We start from the raw sequence: 16,174 nt of genomic DNA, 5'->3' as shown, positions 1-16,174 counted from the left end.
TGATAAAGTTTTTTGAGATCCTTCCACCACGAAGAATGCCACCCTTTAACTCTACTGCTCTGCAAGTCTGCCAAACCTCCATATTTGGAGGTAAGAAGTCTGGCCCAAAGCTGGTTGTGATTAGAAGTTAATCCCCAGATCCATCTTCCCCTTAAGGCTGCATTGAAATTGGACAGGTCTTTGATTCCCAATCCCCCATCAATCTTCGGATTGCAGATGTCAGCCCACTTGACCCAAGGAATTCTGTTATGGTGTTGAGTTCCCCCCCACAGAAACTGCCTTTGGAGGGTCACCAACTTATCCACTATTCTTTGGGGGATCTTGAAGAAAGATAGTAGATATATAGGGAGTGCACTCAGGACAGATTTTATCAAGGTAACTCTACCACCCATAGACAAAGTTTTCTGATTCCACTTTGAGAGCTTGGCTTGAAATTTGTTAAGCAAAGGCTCCCAAACCACCATGCTGGAAGCTTTAACAGCAATAGACATGCCTAAATAGTAGAAAGGGGTATCCAACTGTCTACAGTTCAGGAATTGGGCTGCTTGCTGAGCCCAATTGGCTTGAAAACCGACAACCCCAAATTGGCTTTTTGCATAGTTGATTCTCAAGCCCGATACCATTTCAAATCCTCTAAGCATGGATTTCAACACAAGAATATTATCCCAAGAGGCCTCTCCAACGAAGACCGTGTCGTCAGCATATTGCAAAATGTTTATAGGCTCATTTTGCTTCCCACTCAAGAAACTTCTGTAAAGGTTTTTATTAACAGCCTCTCTCATCATGCCGGTAAGGCCCTCAGCCACTATATTAAATAGCATAGGAGCCAAAGGATCTCCTTGTCGCAATCCTCTAGAGGGGACTATTTCCTTGGTAGGGCTCCCATTTACTAAAATTGAGATAGTAGCTGAATGAAGACATGCAGATATCCATTGTCTCCATTTAAGGCAGAAACCTAGCCTTTCCATCATGTAATCCAAGAAAGCCCAAGATACTGAATCGTATGCTTTTTCGAAGTCCACTTTAAAGATCATAGTAGGCTTTTTTCTCTTAGTAGCCTCATCCACCACCTCATTAAGAATGAGAATTCCATGGAGAATGTGTCTATTTCTTATGAAAGCTGTCTGCCGTTCATCAATTAACCCATCCAACAGATTTCTCAACCTATTTGCCAAGAGTTTGGCTATTACTTTATACATACACCCAATGAGGGAAATGGGCCTGTAGTCATTTAATGACTGGGGTTGAGATATCTTTGGAATAAGAGCCACAAAAGAAGCGTTGCTGCCTCTAGGGAAGCTTCCATGAACATAAAATTCGTCCACAAATCTTCTAAAATCAGGTTTGAGCACCCCCCAAAACTCCTTGATAAATCTAAAGTTAAAACCGTCTGGCCCCGGACATTTATCACCATCACAACTCCAAACAGCGTCTTTGATTTCTGCATCTGAGAAAGGGGCAACCAGCCCCTCTCTTTGATTATGATCTATCATAGGAAAATTTACCCCATCCAAGGTAGGTCTACATGGATTCTGTTCAGTGAATCTTTCATGAAAGAACTTAAGCATTGCATTCTTAACAAGATGAGGCTGCTGGACCCATACACCATCAATGAAAACTCCATGAACAGCATTTGAGCATCTTCTGAAATTAATGAGCTTGTGAAAATAAGCTGAATTCCTATCCCCCTCCTTGATCCACTTGGCCCTGGACTTCTGTCTCATAAGGGATTCATAGGCACTTGCAGTGTCCCACAACTGTTGCTGTAATGCTCTCTTGGTCTGAACTTCAGCTGCAGATAAGGTTCTATGGGAAGCAATATTCTCCAAATCAGATAGTTTCTGTTTCAAATGCTGTATGTTGTTTGCTTTAATGTCCCCCCTGTCTTTGCTCCATTGTTTTATTGACTGTCTCAAATTCCTCAGCTTATTTTTAAGTGCAATTCCACCCCAACCTCCCTGCTGATCTGCAGTCCAAGCCTCTTTAACCATAGAGTGATAGCCCTTTTGGTTCAGCCACCAATCCACAACCCAAAAAGGCTTAGGGCCCCAGTCCACCATATCAGTCTTCAAAATGAGAGGGCAGTGATCAGAGAAATCTCTTTGCAGAACATGCTGATAGGTATTAGGCCACTTAGATAGCCGTTGATCAGATACCAGGAATCTATCAAGGCGGCTCTTGGCACTACCATTGGGTCTAAACCAGGTAAAGCTGCTTCCAAGGCTTCTAATTTCATGAAGCTCCATCTCAGATATCCAATCATTGAAAGCTAAGGAATCTGAGGTGGCAGCTATCCTTTGAGATGAGCTGATTCTCTCAGCCTGGTTCCTAATTGAGTTGAAATCTCCCAGAACACACCAGAGGCCATCAGAATTAGAGATTTTTAATTGTCTCAATTCCTCCCACAAAATCCTTTTCCCCTGTTGGTCGCAGGGGGCATACACATTGACAATATGCAGCCACTGATCTTCTTTTATCCACTTACCTACCAGCATTAGAAAGTGCCTACCTTTGACCTTCCTTTCCACCTGGAATTGAGAATTATTCCACAGGCACAGCAGGCCACCTGCTGCTTGGATTGATGGAACAAAATCCCAGGATACAGAAGAATCCCCCCACATGGATTGGCATATACTCTTATCAAAAGAATCCTTTTTTGTCTCTTGAAAACATGCAATGTCCACCTTATGCTTCATGTTAATCCTCCTAATGGCAGCCCACTTTATTCCCCTGCCCAAGCCTCTTGAATTGTAGGAGAGGATATTCATGGTTGGGCCTGTTTAATTCCCATCTCAACTGCCAAATTAGAATCCCTTTTTTCCATGTCTGACATCATCTCACGAAGCTTCCTACTATTGTCCCCATGGGTCAAACCCATTTCTTCTATTAAGGCACACTGACTTTCCAGAATATAGGGATTTGGTTCCCCAAAGCACAAGTCCTGTTTTGTGCTATTTAATTCCAGAAGAGATGCTGTAGTGATGTGGCCTGTTTGCGAGGTTCCTTTGGTAGTAGGCACCATTGTAAGAGGTGTTAGATGTTCCTCGGGCAGTACCTGGTTAATATGGGCCGTTTCTCTAAGCCCCTTGATTATTTTTCTTCTTCTAACATAGAATTTAGTCTCAGCAGAACCAGGAATTGGGCCTGGGGGTCTGAGGCCCATATCTCCTTTGGCCATATTTGTCTCATGCTGGTGTGGGGATATATTATCCCTGTTGTCGGTCATTGCAGGTGGTGTCGGTGGACAAGCTACATTCCTATGCTTCTGCTCCTGCTTCTTTTCTGAGTAATGGTCAATGTCTGCAGAGGTTTCCTCATTTGGATTCCTCTGTTGACCCGCATGTTGTTCAAGGTGCCTTAGCGGTGCACGTAAGGGGAACTTCTCTCTCCTATTCCCAGAAGCATTTAATGTTCCCTGCTGCAATCCATTTTGACCAACGCCGGTTTCGTGGGACCTAGCAAGGCCTTCAACGGTTGGGTAATTTTTTAAAACCGCGTTGTCGTCATGTGAGGCATCCACGTCATCATTGGCGGTGAAGGACCGGTCCAAGCCGCATCTCCCAGTGGTCTGGGTCCATTGGTCACAACATGTCTGCGTATCGCGAACCCTCCTCTCAGCGGTGGAGACACCAACGCCGTCGTCTTCTGGCCCATCTTCAGGGAATTCGAGGATGGAATCAATCCCGAAGATGTCCGTTCCGTCAGAGACGGGGCTGTTTGGCTCGGTCGAGAGCGGGGACGGAGGCAGCCAAGAACCCATCCTCTGCTGGTCCCTCGTCGTACCCAAACAGCTCATGTCTTCTATCACGTGGAGGGCGATTTCAGTGCCGTCGATGACCGCCTGCAACTCAGTTCGAATCCCTGGTTTCATCGCCGTCCGGATTAGGATTCGTGCCACGTCAAGCCGTCGTCTCCGTTCCACGTAATCATCCACTTCCACCATCTCGCCGACCCCCTCTACCACCTTTCCCATGCATTCCGAGTCCCACGCTGACGGCGGCAAACCCCAGAGGAGTATCCACGCCAGCCTATGAGATGGACGGATATCCTGGGACCATTTCTGAAGGTCCAGGATGGGTGTCGACCCATATGTCTTCTCTTCTTTCACAAGCCTTGTGGCCTTAGTATCTTCCATGTTGTGGAGGATGATCCAGTCATCACCCCAGTAACAGGGAGTAACTTCAGGGTCTAAGACCCACTTCAGCTCGTCCTCTAGCCTTTCGAACATTCCCCTATTTTTCAAACGGCCAACCCATGCCTGCTGTATCCATTTGTTCTGCTCCATGTTTGTGGTTATAACCGCCGGTGGCCTATGTTCAGCCATAGAGGGTTGTGAGGAGTCTGCCCCCTGATTATGCAAAGCACCATCTCCCATCGAGGACGTCTTCACCACCTCAGCGTAAGACCGCAGTCTTCCGTCAGTGGTGCTTGTTCGCTGCAGTCGTTCCTCATAATTAATCACACGTTGTGGCTTGCCATTATCAGGTTGGCAGTCATCCTTTATGTTCAGTCTTACTGCCTTACGCCTTTCGAACTTGGGTCGATTAACAAACATCTTCATCTCTCCGAAGAAAATGTTGTTATCAAGTTGACGTTCCAGTCGCATTTCGTCTTCCACCTCTTTGAACCTGACAAATCCGTAACGATGGCCTTCTTTGTTTCTATTTTTGGGTATAAACACCTCCCACACCTTACCCCATCTGTGAAAAACCTGCCATAAATCCTTCTCCTTTACCCAAGTAGGGAATCTACAGAAATAGAAAGTGGTGACGCCGGCCTTGTCTCTCCATGTTACTGTTCTATCAATAGCTTGGTTGTTTCTGGGTCTGGGTTGATGACTATGATGTGCCGTGGTCGTCTTCCTCCTATGGGTTACTTGAACCCATTCACCATCATTGGTAGTGGACTTGTTGTCCACATCGTGGCCCTGAGCTCCGTTGTGTGCGTTGCTCCATCTTCGCTTGTGAACTCCACTGCTCCTTTCACGGTGTCGTAGATAGTCCTCTTCGTACGTCCGCCTAGATTGCCTTATGTCACTCTCTCTCTCACTCTCTCTCCACGCTCCACCGTCTCTCCCCCACTCACGGTGTATGCTCTCTCTACCCCTACGTTGTCTCGCTCTCTGTTGCTGTCTAGTCTCTCTCCCTTGCTCTCTCCCTCTCTCTCTGACTCTCTCTCTCTCTTTGTCTCTCTCTCATTGGTATCTCTCCAGTCCAGAATTTCAAGCATCTGTTACCCGAGGTACAAGAAACAATGCTGCTTGTGCCACATAGATTGGATGTAGTGCGTGTTTGGGTGAACATGTGCTAATTGATTTTGAATTAAAATAGTTTTGTTTAAATTTGATTTTTAAGTGAAATGGTTTATGTTTGGATGTTTTTACTTGAAAGCAAGTTTGCTACAAAACTTATTGTACATTTTTCAACCTAACGCAAATGTTACATTTTATCAATTCTAATTAAACCAAGGTTTGGAGGCAAAATCAATTTTCTGAACCTAACAATGACCAAACATCTATATTTTTACTGAAATCTCATTTGACTGGAGGCAAAATTAATTATGATACTTCCCACCGTGAAACCAACACACATACTTAAAAGTAAAACTGATGAGCACCATTGATTGACTTCCCTTGAAAAATGCTCTAGGGTACAAGAGGTAACAGAAATTAGAAAAGAACTCCTTTTAGTTAGGAATTTAAATTGTCTGTCTTACATTGGTGTCACATGTCAAATATGCAGCAAACTTATTTTGTATTTACTTTCTTGATGCAGTTTGAAGGGGCATACAGGATGATTGCTGACTTAGAGGATATGAATTTCAAGCCTACAACAAACATGTACAATGCTATAATGGCAGGATATTTTCGAGAGGTGACATTCTTGAATTTTTAGGATACATCTATTCTCAGTCAAACTTTCAACTATTTTTCCAACTAGATTTGAATGTTTTGCTTTAATTTAATATGTTGCAACTTTTTTCATTTTAGACAATAAGTTAAAATAGCCTCTTGACAATGCATGCTAGAGACTTCAAAATGTAGATTGCATGGACATTTATCTTATATGCATATACTATTTTTGATTTCAAAGAAACAAAATATCCTCTCATTATTAGTATTTATTGTAGTGACCACTATATAATAGAGCATCCGTTGTGTACTCTAACACAGTTTTCAGTCCATTATACCTCTGATTTCTCCTATTTTAACACAAATAATGCATTCCTTTTCTCACGGTGTTTGATATTTTGTAGAAGAACATCAGAGGAGGGTTGAGGGTCCTCAATCAAATGCGAGGTGCCAATGTAAAACCTGATTCTCATACTTTCTACTATTTGATTCAGAATTGTGAAACGGAAGAGGATATAATCAAGGTAACTTAAGCTTTACAGTAATGCCTGACTAGAAATTGGGCATAAACTCTTATTTTTAAGTTATATTATTTTAAGTTATATTATTTTTTGTCTAGTGTTCTTGCCAAATGATTAACTTTTAACATTGATAATCTCCAATGTAATTTGCCTTCTAAAATGAGGGCAAGAAATTAGTTTGATGGAAGTATGGAGGATAGGACTTGATGACACTACACAGTTGTGCATCAATCTTCTCCCATTTGGCACTATCGACTACTGTCATAGAATTGGTGGTAGTGGTGAGGTGGTCCTTGTACCTTTTGCCACTAATCCATAGTGTGTGGTGGTGGGTGGCAGTTGGCGGGCAATGGATAACAGTGTAACACCTTTTACTCTGACATACATATAAATAAATAAAACATATAGAAATACTGATAAACAAATTCACGTCGATAAAAGGTTTACATTCACTTCACTATTGTCAAATAAAACTTATTAAAAGCATATATGGCTTAAAACAAGGCCGTCAAAGCTTACGAAAGAAATTTTGTTAAATCAATGAAGTAAAATAAAATAAAATAACATCATGCAATTAAAATAAAAACTCATCCTCAATGTCACATCCTATCAGAACATTGTATCCCAGCATCTTCTAGCACGAGATTCTATAAAGTCATCCACCTAGTTATTTGCTCCCACGAACGTAAGGTTCGAGATCATCACATGATCCAAACACAAATAACACTGGGAGTGAGCTATCACATTTCTAAAAAAAATACAAACAAACAAAGACGTAATCAAAATAAATTATGAAACTATTTATAACATAGTTCAACTTAATACAATCCACGTCACTTCACCACTTTATCATTTAAAATTCATTTTTCAATCACCAATCACACTACACATGAGTCACACACTCGGGTCAAGACGTAACAACACTCATCAATTTCATAATAAACAATTAGCAAACATTAGGCAATAATTATACTAAGATTCAAGCCTGTATGCAATGTGGTATCATTTCAATGAAAAATCATTTTAGGACACTTAGGAGTACATAATAAGACACACCACACAATGGATATGCCAGATCACTCTCACTAAGTAAAATCATAAGGTGTGACGATGCTCCAACCATATGGGATCATCATAGGTTTAAAGGAGCACTCAAATCGACTGACTTTTCCCTTTACCCTTAAGGCCTAGATTCCGAAGAATTTGTTAGGGCTTCACCTTCTTGATTAAGGTTCAACCCCTAAAACAATTTTTGCACGCAGATACTGTTCATGAATTATACAATACCCACGACCTCACACTCGTGTTTCAAACACGTTTAACACATTGCGCTACAATTTAACACTTTAGGTTCCTAACTAAGAATCCTACTCTTTTTCTTTAACATTGCGCATTAACACTTTTCTCAAGGTAAACAATAGTCGGGTTATCGTATAATTCACAGCTCATAAAACAAGTATTGTCACATCAAGTGTTAACTACACACTTATTCACAGTCAAATCTCATGTTCACAATTTAACATCTTATAATGTTACAATCCACCATCACATGTTTACGTATTTCTCACAAATTAACACATGTTTAACTTTATGCTTATACTCAATCTCAATAGCAATATTATAATCTCAAAGCAACATGTTATCCCACAATTCATCACATATTCAATTTATCATTTGCACACAATTTTAATCATAATTTTATGATCTCAATATTACAATTTATCATGCTCACCTAGTAAATCTTATCTAAAATACAAATAATTTATACAAAAATGTTTCTCACAACATGGGGAGTAAAACCCCTTAAACAATTTCATATAATCAATATCAAAATCAAGGAATCAAATCATAGGTAAAAAAACACGAAAACACTAAGAACACTCAATTTATCAACCAATTTGCAGCAGGGCATCGATTGTTCGTCAAACACAACAATATTATATTTATAATCATAAAGGAAAAATTATAATTGAATAAACATCCTCAAAATAAATCTCAATTTAATCCTCTAAAGATCCCTATACATGTTCATTCTAACTTCAATTACAATAAATTCATTCCTTACCTCTAAGTGGGCTCACGTGTGTATTCCAACAGTGATAGTGACATCTCTAGTAGTTGTCTAAGATTTCTCAAGCTTTTCCTTTGGTTGCTCTATTAGGATTTCTAAGCGTTAGAGCGAAAAAGAAGGGATTGAAGCTTCTATTTTACTGTCTCCGTGTGAGGGACGTTTCTCTTTCTGTGGACATTATTTCACAAATTTCAATGGTGGAGATGTGCAAAAATGGGTTCCAAAGGTGGTATCGAAATTTCACGACAATCCAACAGTTGACGAGTCTGAAATCGTAGTTTTACGAAGACAGGTTTTGGGTCTCTGTGGAAAAAGAGAAAGCTACGATACGAATGACATTTCTCTCACCTCAGATAATATTTCGCAAATTCCAACAATGAGAATGTTCGAAAATGAGTTCTGAAAGGTGCTCAAATTTCATGATGATCCAACGGTTAACGAGTTCGGGATCGTTATTTTACTGAGACAGGTTTGAGTGTATGTGGGAAAAAGAGAGGATTTTAAGAGAAGAAGAAGGGAAAACAAAATTGAGAGGAAGAGGAAGCGTAAAGATGTATTGTCAGTCTGAAAACTAACCTAACGTGTCTTTATTTATAGGTAGAGTACTCTCAGCCTATTATTTACTTTATTTTTCTTTGTTTTTATTATTTTATAAACAAGAATTTTATTTTATTTCTTATCAAATGAATAAATAAAATATTTTTTTTATTTTCCTTCAAACCATTATTTTTATTAATAAAGTTATTTCTCCTTATTTATTTAATTATAAATATCTCAGCATTTTTCTAAAATTATTTATTTTTTATTTTTCTTAAATTTTTTTTTTTTACGAAAAAATGAGATGTTACAAATGGCCTCTAAGGCTCTATATACCATGTTAAAAGAAAGAAAGGAGAGACGTATAGCTGCTGAATCTGTGTGTTTGAATGAAACCACAGTTTGATTTAGGAGATTTTGTATCTCTAAATTAGACATGACTTGCCTATAAACCACCATTCAATAAATACAAAATATTTGAATTATATTTTCAATAGAGACAACTACTCTGAATTTTTCTGTTAAAACCAACTTCATCCTCAAAGAAAGAGTCCATCAACTTCCTTACCACTGCCAATCATCATCCTTGAACTCAACTCTTGCAATTTGCAATTAGAGGAGTAAAAAATAGCCAAACAGTTTAGATCGTGTGTTAATTTCCTAATGGACAAAAGGTTACATGACAGATTTGGGACATGAAGGAATTGTGAAGAATTAGAGATTTAGATATAGGAGTGGAACCAACACGCTATAGTAGAAAAGATACCATATGCAATTCTAATCCTTTTATGACCTGCACAACTACACGTGAAGAAATTTTTTGAAGTTTGAACAATTTTTCATGTGGTAAGTAGCTCCAGAATCAATGATCCATGGGGATTTAATTTTAGAATTTTGTTTGGTACTAAAAAGAGCAGTAGAAAAAGAAATACCTTTATGGGCTAGAGAAGAGGATGGAATAATTGACGTTTTAGTTGAAAAGATTTTGTAGAAATGCTCCAATTGTTCCTTAGAGAAAGTGAGTACTTAGAGTTTCCCGTTTGCTCCATGTTTTCTCCATTTGAGGTTTGAAATACCTGACCTCCATTTGTTTTCTTTTTCTAGTCAGGTGGCTTTCTGTGGTGTTTCTAGTAAGTATCCTTTCTAAGCCCTAGTTTTCTACAATGATCACGCCAAGGTTTCATAGATTGAGTTCATTCAATGTAGTTTCTTCCATTCAGCTTTTGGATTATAAGCTGTAAACTTAAACCCGAGGACATAGCATTGACTACTGATGATGATCATGCAACTTCAACGAATTTAGATTTTGTTGAAGACATGGTGGTGGGCGAACACAGGATTAGAGCCTAAGCTTTGATACCATGTAATTTATGGAGAAGAAAATGATCTTGATTTTTTTTTTTAATCAGCAAAGATATATATAAAATTGAGTACCAGAGGTACTAAAGTACAGATATTTGGTTACCTGTACTTTTGGTTCCAAATCAGACTAAATGAAGTCTAGATAGGAACCAAATCCAGGCTACAAACATGGTAGTAAAAGCTACGGCTAATCTATGTTTCTATCCTCTACTGATACACAAGCCCTGCTCTAAGATTACTAGACCATTGATTAAAATGAATTGAAAAATCCTTCTCCAAATTTCTCAGCCATGTCCACAGTAAAAAAAATGTCTCATCCATCAGTTTGTTGCTGTCGAAGGAGTCATTGGAGAATATTATCTTGTTCCTTTGCTGTCATATAGTCCAAGTCACAGCCAGCCACCAACATTTTCACCTATTAGTCCTTATCCCATAAGCCATTATCGAGCCATGTTGGAGGAAATGAGGTCTTGGGTTTTGTGGGAAAGCTCCTGAAATGTTCACACAAGACAAGGATTCCTACCAAATAGGGATGATTTTACTGCAGTGAAAGAACAAGTGTCCTGCATCCTCCTCCATACTGCTGCAAAATGGACAGCGCCTATCATTGACCTCAACTTGTCTCCTGTGAAGGTTTATTTTAATTGGCAATCTATCTCTAAGTAGCCTCCATGCAAACACTGAAAATTTGGTTGGGACCTTCAACTTCCACAGTTCCTCAAAGGCTCGATCCTAGATCCCCTCTATTGCTTCCCCCCTCAACATATTGTAAGCACTTTGCGTTGAGTACTGCCCACGTGGATCTGCCGTCCACACCCAATCATCTCTTTTATGTGTCTGGATATGCTTACTTTCAATATCTTTTAGGAAACTAACAGTCATTGGTATCTCATTGTCGAACAATGGCCTCCTCCATGAAAAATTCCACTCCACCCTGATTCCTTATAGCTCCCATTTGCTGGATAAGTTGGTTTTGTTGGCAAGAAATTAGGTACATTCTGGGGTATTTTGCTAATAGTGATACCTCTCCATCTGTCCATTTGTCCTCCCAGAACTTGATCCTGTCGCCGCAGCCAACCCTCAACACTATACTATTTTGGACATCATCATTCTGTTTTGAGTTTTGAAAAACCATCTTTAGGTCACTCCACCATATGGACTCATTGTTGTCATGAGGTGCTTCATCCAAATTCCTCCATCCACCATATTTAGACTCCAGAACCCTAGCCATCAGTTGTCCTTCATGCTGAAATAGATTCCACTTCCATTTATCAAGCAGAGCAAGATTAAAAGTGTTTATGTCCTTGATGCCCAAGCCCCCCTTTTTCTTTTGGGAGGCAAACTGTCTCCCATTTAATCCAGGCAATCTTATTTTGATCTGATCCGCCACCCCATAGGAATCTGCGTTGCAATCTCACTAACTTGTCCATCACCTTCTTGGGAATCTTGAAAAAAGATAAGAAATAAATAGGAATGGAAGTTCAGATCGACTGTATAAGAGTTACTCTCCCCCAAATGAAAGGTGTCTTTACTTCCACTTAGCTAATTTTCTCTTACACTTTTTGAAAATAGGATCCCACAACTGACAACGCCTAGAGTTTGCCCCTATAGGTATTCCTAGGTAAACAAACGGGATGGACAACAAACTACAATTCAAGCAAATGGCTGCATCAAGCTTCCACCTGTCCGACATTCCAATTGCACCAAAACAGCTTTTTGCAAAATTAATTTTGAGGCCTGATACAAGTTCAAGGGTCCTCAGAATTGCTTTGATTGCCTTGACATTCTCCATTGATGCCTTTCCAAAAAATAGTGTCATCTGCATATTGGAGGATGCTAATTTCCATGTTGTTTGAGCCCACTGGGAATCCCCTAAATAAATTTTTCTTCACAGCTTCTCTCATCAGCCCATTTAATGCCTCAACAACAATATTGAAAAGAAAGGGGGCTAATGGGTCCCCTTGCCTAAGCCCTCTTTGTGGAATGAACTCAGACGAGGGGTTATCATTTACCAGTACCGAAATAGATGCAGATTTTAAGCACCTCTTTATCCACTGGATCTATTTGGAACAAAAGTCCAACCTTTTGAGCATGTAAAACAAAAAATCCCAGGAGACTGAATCATACGCCTTCTCATAGTTCACTTTGAATACAATACATGACTTCTGCCTTCTTTCAGCCTCCTTGACCACCTCATTTGCTATCAATGCACTTTGTAACAGGTGTCTGCCCTCTATGAATGCAGATTGCCTTTCATCTATTATGAGTGGCATGACTTTCTTCAATCTATTAGCCAACAACTTGGCAACTATCTTGTACATACAACCTATAAGTGATATAGGTCTGTATTCATCTAGAACTTATGGATTCGCCACCTTAGGGATTAAAGCTATGAAAGAGGCATTGCAGTCCCTTGGGAAAGTTTCATTGGCATAGAATTCGTCCATAAACCGAAGGATGTCAGGTTTGATTATATGCCAAAAACTCTTGATGAATTTAAAATTAATTCTATCTGGGCCTGGACTTTTCTCACTCCTACATTCTCAAACTGTATCTTTTACCTCTATCTCTTGAAAGCGCCCCAGTAGCATGTCATTTTGCTGGTGGCTAATGGTCTGAAAGCAAATACCATCTAAGCAGGGTCTATGTTGATCAGTTTCTTGGAATCTTTGGAAGAAAAATAATCTGACTGCCTCTTTTACTCTTGCTGGTTCTTCAATCCATGAGCCATCAATCCACACTTCATTCAGAGAGTTACTTCTACGGCTAGCATTTACTATTAAATGAAAATAATAGGAGTTGCAATCATCTTCTTTAACCCATCTAGATCTCACCTTCTGCCTTAGTAGAGATTCATGAGATTGGGCAGTTACCCACAACTCTTCTTGGAGCTATTTCCTAATTAACATTTCTTGAGGAGAAAGATGTCTATCAGTTGAGCTCTCTTCCATCTTGTTTAACTCATCCTCAATCTTCTTGAATTTCTTAAAAGTATCATCATACTGGTTCCTATTCCATATCTTCAGCCTTTCTTTCAGTCGCTTTATTTTTCTTTTAAGCACGTAACCTCCCCAACCCCTTTCCTGGTGAGACGTCCAACAGTCTTGCACAATTGTCTTGAATGAGTTGTCTAGGAGCCAACAGTCAAGGATCTTGAACGGTTTTGGGCCCCAGTCTATAAACTTAGACCTGAGAAAAACTGGGTAATGATCAGAAAAGTTCCTATCCAGTGGATGCTGGATACTTCCGGGCCATTTGGCAAGCCATTCTGGAGATACCAAAAATCTGTCCAATTTGCTCCTAGCAGCTCCATTGGGTCTGAACCATGTGAATTTTCTTCCCACCCATGACACGTCCTCTACCTCCATCTCTTCAATCCATTCATTGAACTCATTGATATTACTCTCCCCCACCCCCCTCTGACAAACTCCTATCCTTTCTGAATGATTTCTAATGTTATTGAAGTCCCCCAATATGCACCACAATCCCCCCTAATTTGAGGTTTTCAGCTGTTTGATGGCATCCCATAGAATTCTTTTATTCTGAATATCACATGGTAAGTATATGCTTACAATATAAACATGTTGTGCCTCCTTGATCCACTGACCTATCAACAAAATGAAGCCATTTCCAATAACTTTCCTTTCTAGTTTGAATGTTTTTTCACTCCACATGCATAAGATCCCCCCTGCCATGTTAGATGCGGGTTGCACTTCCCAGGCTACTTCTGGGTCCCCCCCACAATGTTTGGCACATTGACTTCTCAATTGTCTCTTTCTTAATTTTCTGGACACATATCATATCTACATTCTCTTTTTTAACCAATCTCCTTATTGCTGTCCATTTCAACCCCTCGCTAACCCTCTAACATTGTATCTGATAATGTTTATGGGTTATCACTTCTATTCCCCAATCTCTTTGCCTCTTTCCTATCTCTTTCCTCCATTGTCATGATTTTCCCAATAATTCTCCCCTGATCTGCAGCTCCCGTTGCCCCCAAATGTTTTGCTATTTCCCATATCTTTGTTGCATGTTGCATGTTATTTTCCCCTAAGCTTGCATCCTCCACTGCATCCTGAACTGATAATACTTCTCTGTGGACAAGATTATGGTTGTAGCCCTTTCCTCCCTTGTCTCTGTCCGTTACTTGTTGCTGCTGTGCGCTTATTTTATTTTGTTGCTGCTGTGTGCTTGTTATGTTTAATCTTGATTCTGTGTTGTGGGCTTCAGAATTTGCACATCCCACCTGCACTTGCTTTTGTTACCTCCTAGTTTGAGAATACACCTGCCAAGAGGGAGCTGTAGCTGTGTTATTAGTTTGTGGGCTGGAACCATGGGGTGTTGGGGCTTTAACAGGGGTGTGAATAGAAAAGCCCAACTCATTTGAACTAGTTTCCTCTTCCACATGGGGTCACGTGCCTCTTTCTCCTTCCAGCTGAGTTCTCCTACCTCATGCCCCTCCTTATACCTGACCCATTTTCACTTTTATAGCAAGTGTTTGTCCCGTTGTGCATTTTTCCTTCCCGACGTACTGCCCCCTACCTACCTTGTAGATTTCAACATCTAAATGGTTGATCTCAGTCCACATCGATTGGCGTGCCGCCCATTCTGCGACCATACCCATTGTGGAGTCCTCTTTGTTTCCTTTCTGCCTAACCTCGTATGTCCGCAGGAGATTACTATTACCCAGTGGTCGTTGTATTTCGTTTTGACCACTAGGTAATTGCGTGCACTGGTCTTCGTCACCTCCGCTATCGGTTCTGCAATTGCTCCGTAGTGGGCCCTCGTCGTTGCCGGTGTCTCCGTGTCCCGCGCGGCGTCGTCTTTCTCTGACGCATGGGTCCTCTCCTTAATCGGTGATCCCATGAAACTTCCGTCAGAGTCAATCTCCTCTGGCGACACCATAACGCTGCTTCTTCTACAATGGCAGATGTCGGTGCTATATCCGCATTCCTCCAATATACGCACTTCATAGACCTCTGAATCTATGTAGACATTTAACGTATGCTGAATCGCGGGTTTCCACGGTGTTTTAATGAGCACCCGTGCTCTGTCCAAACGCCGACGTTCATCAACATCATCGTCGACCTCTACCACGATCTTCTTGATTTGCATCGTGTCCCAGGCTAGAAGCGGGATGCCCCAGCACTGGACCCAGGTCAACCCATATCCCGGACATAGGCTCGGATTCCATTTCTGCAGCGTGTAGAACAGGGGAGGCGTTTCATGGATTTCTTCTTGAATCAGTTGTTCTGCTTTTGTGTCAGTAAGACCAAGTAATAGAACCATGTCATCCCCCATGTATTTGGGTGAGATGTGCGCTCCAATATCCTACCTCAGTTCATCTTCAACCATGTCGAACATCGTCGGATTTTTCAATCGTCCTACCCAAGCTTCACTGAGTCATTTCTGCATATTCGAAGATGTGTCGAGGTATAGTGATGAGAGCCCGCCTTTGCGACTGTGTGGTGCCTTCATATGACCTTTCCTCGCAACCACCTCCGCATACGATGCCTGGTTCGTTCTTGTGCATCTTTGTGTAGAACGAGATGCTTCGTTCTCATTCCTTTGCTCTTGCCCCTTCTGTTTATCTTCTGAATTTGTCTTTCTACCCCTTTCTCTCCCATATTTTGGAATATTGACGTATAGCTTCATACCTCTGATAACAATACTGTCCAGTTGCCTTTCGAGTATGTGCATGTCATGAACACCTTTGAATCTAATAAACCCGTACCTCCTACCATCCTTATTCCTTTGCTTGGATATGAATATCTCCCTCACATCGCCCCATTTTTTGAATTGATACCATAGTTCCTTCTTGGTGACATTGTC

At 40.6% G+C, this 16,174-nt stretch overlaps 1 protein-coding gene across 4 annotated transcripts in view; it reads left to right on the top strand.

Moving 5' to 3' along the window:
- Positions 1-16,174, top strand: part of LOC100787964 (pentatricopeptide repeat-containing protein At4g04790, mitochondrial) — a 43,619-nt gene that overhangs the window by 16,263 nt on the left and 11,182 nt on the right. For 3 of the 4 annotated variants that reach the window (XM_006582184.4, XM_014776763.3, XM_006582185.4), the window contains 2 exons: positions 5,775-5,873; positions 6,256-6,375. In XM_006582184.4, the coding sequence (XP_006582247.1) occupies positions 5,775-5,873; positions 6,256-6,375 (219 nt within the window). The remainder of the gene's footprint in view (positions 1-5,774; positions 5,874-6,255; positions 6,376-16,174) is intronic. The other variant, XM_041016684.1, reaches the window with a different exon arrangement.

Source organism: Glycine max, chromosome 6 (assembly GCF_000004515.6).
Source record: "Glycine max cultivar Williams 82 chromosome 6, Glycine_max_v4.0, whole genome shotgun sequence".
Taxonomy (NCBI): Eukaryota; Viridiplantae; Streptophyta; class Magnoliopsida; order Fabales; family Fabaceae; genus Glycine; species Glycine max.
Note: the sequence above shows the minus strand (reverse complement) of the source record. Positions and strands in the feature narration are given on the sequence as shown.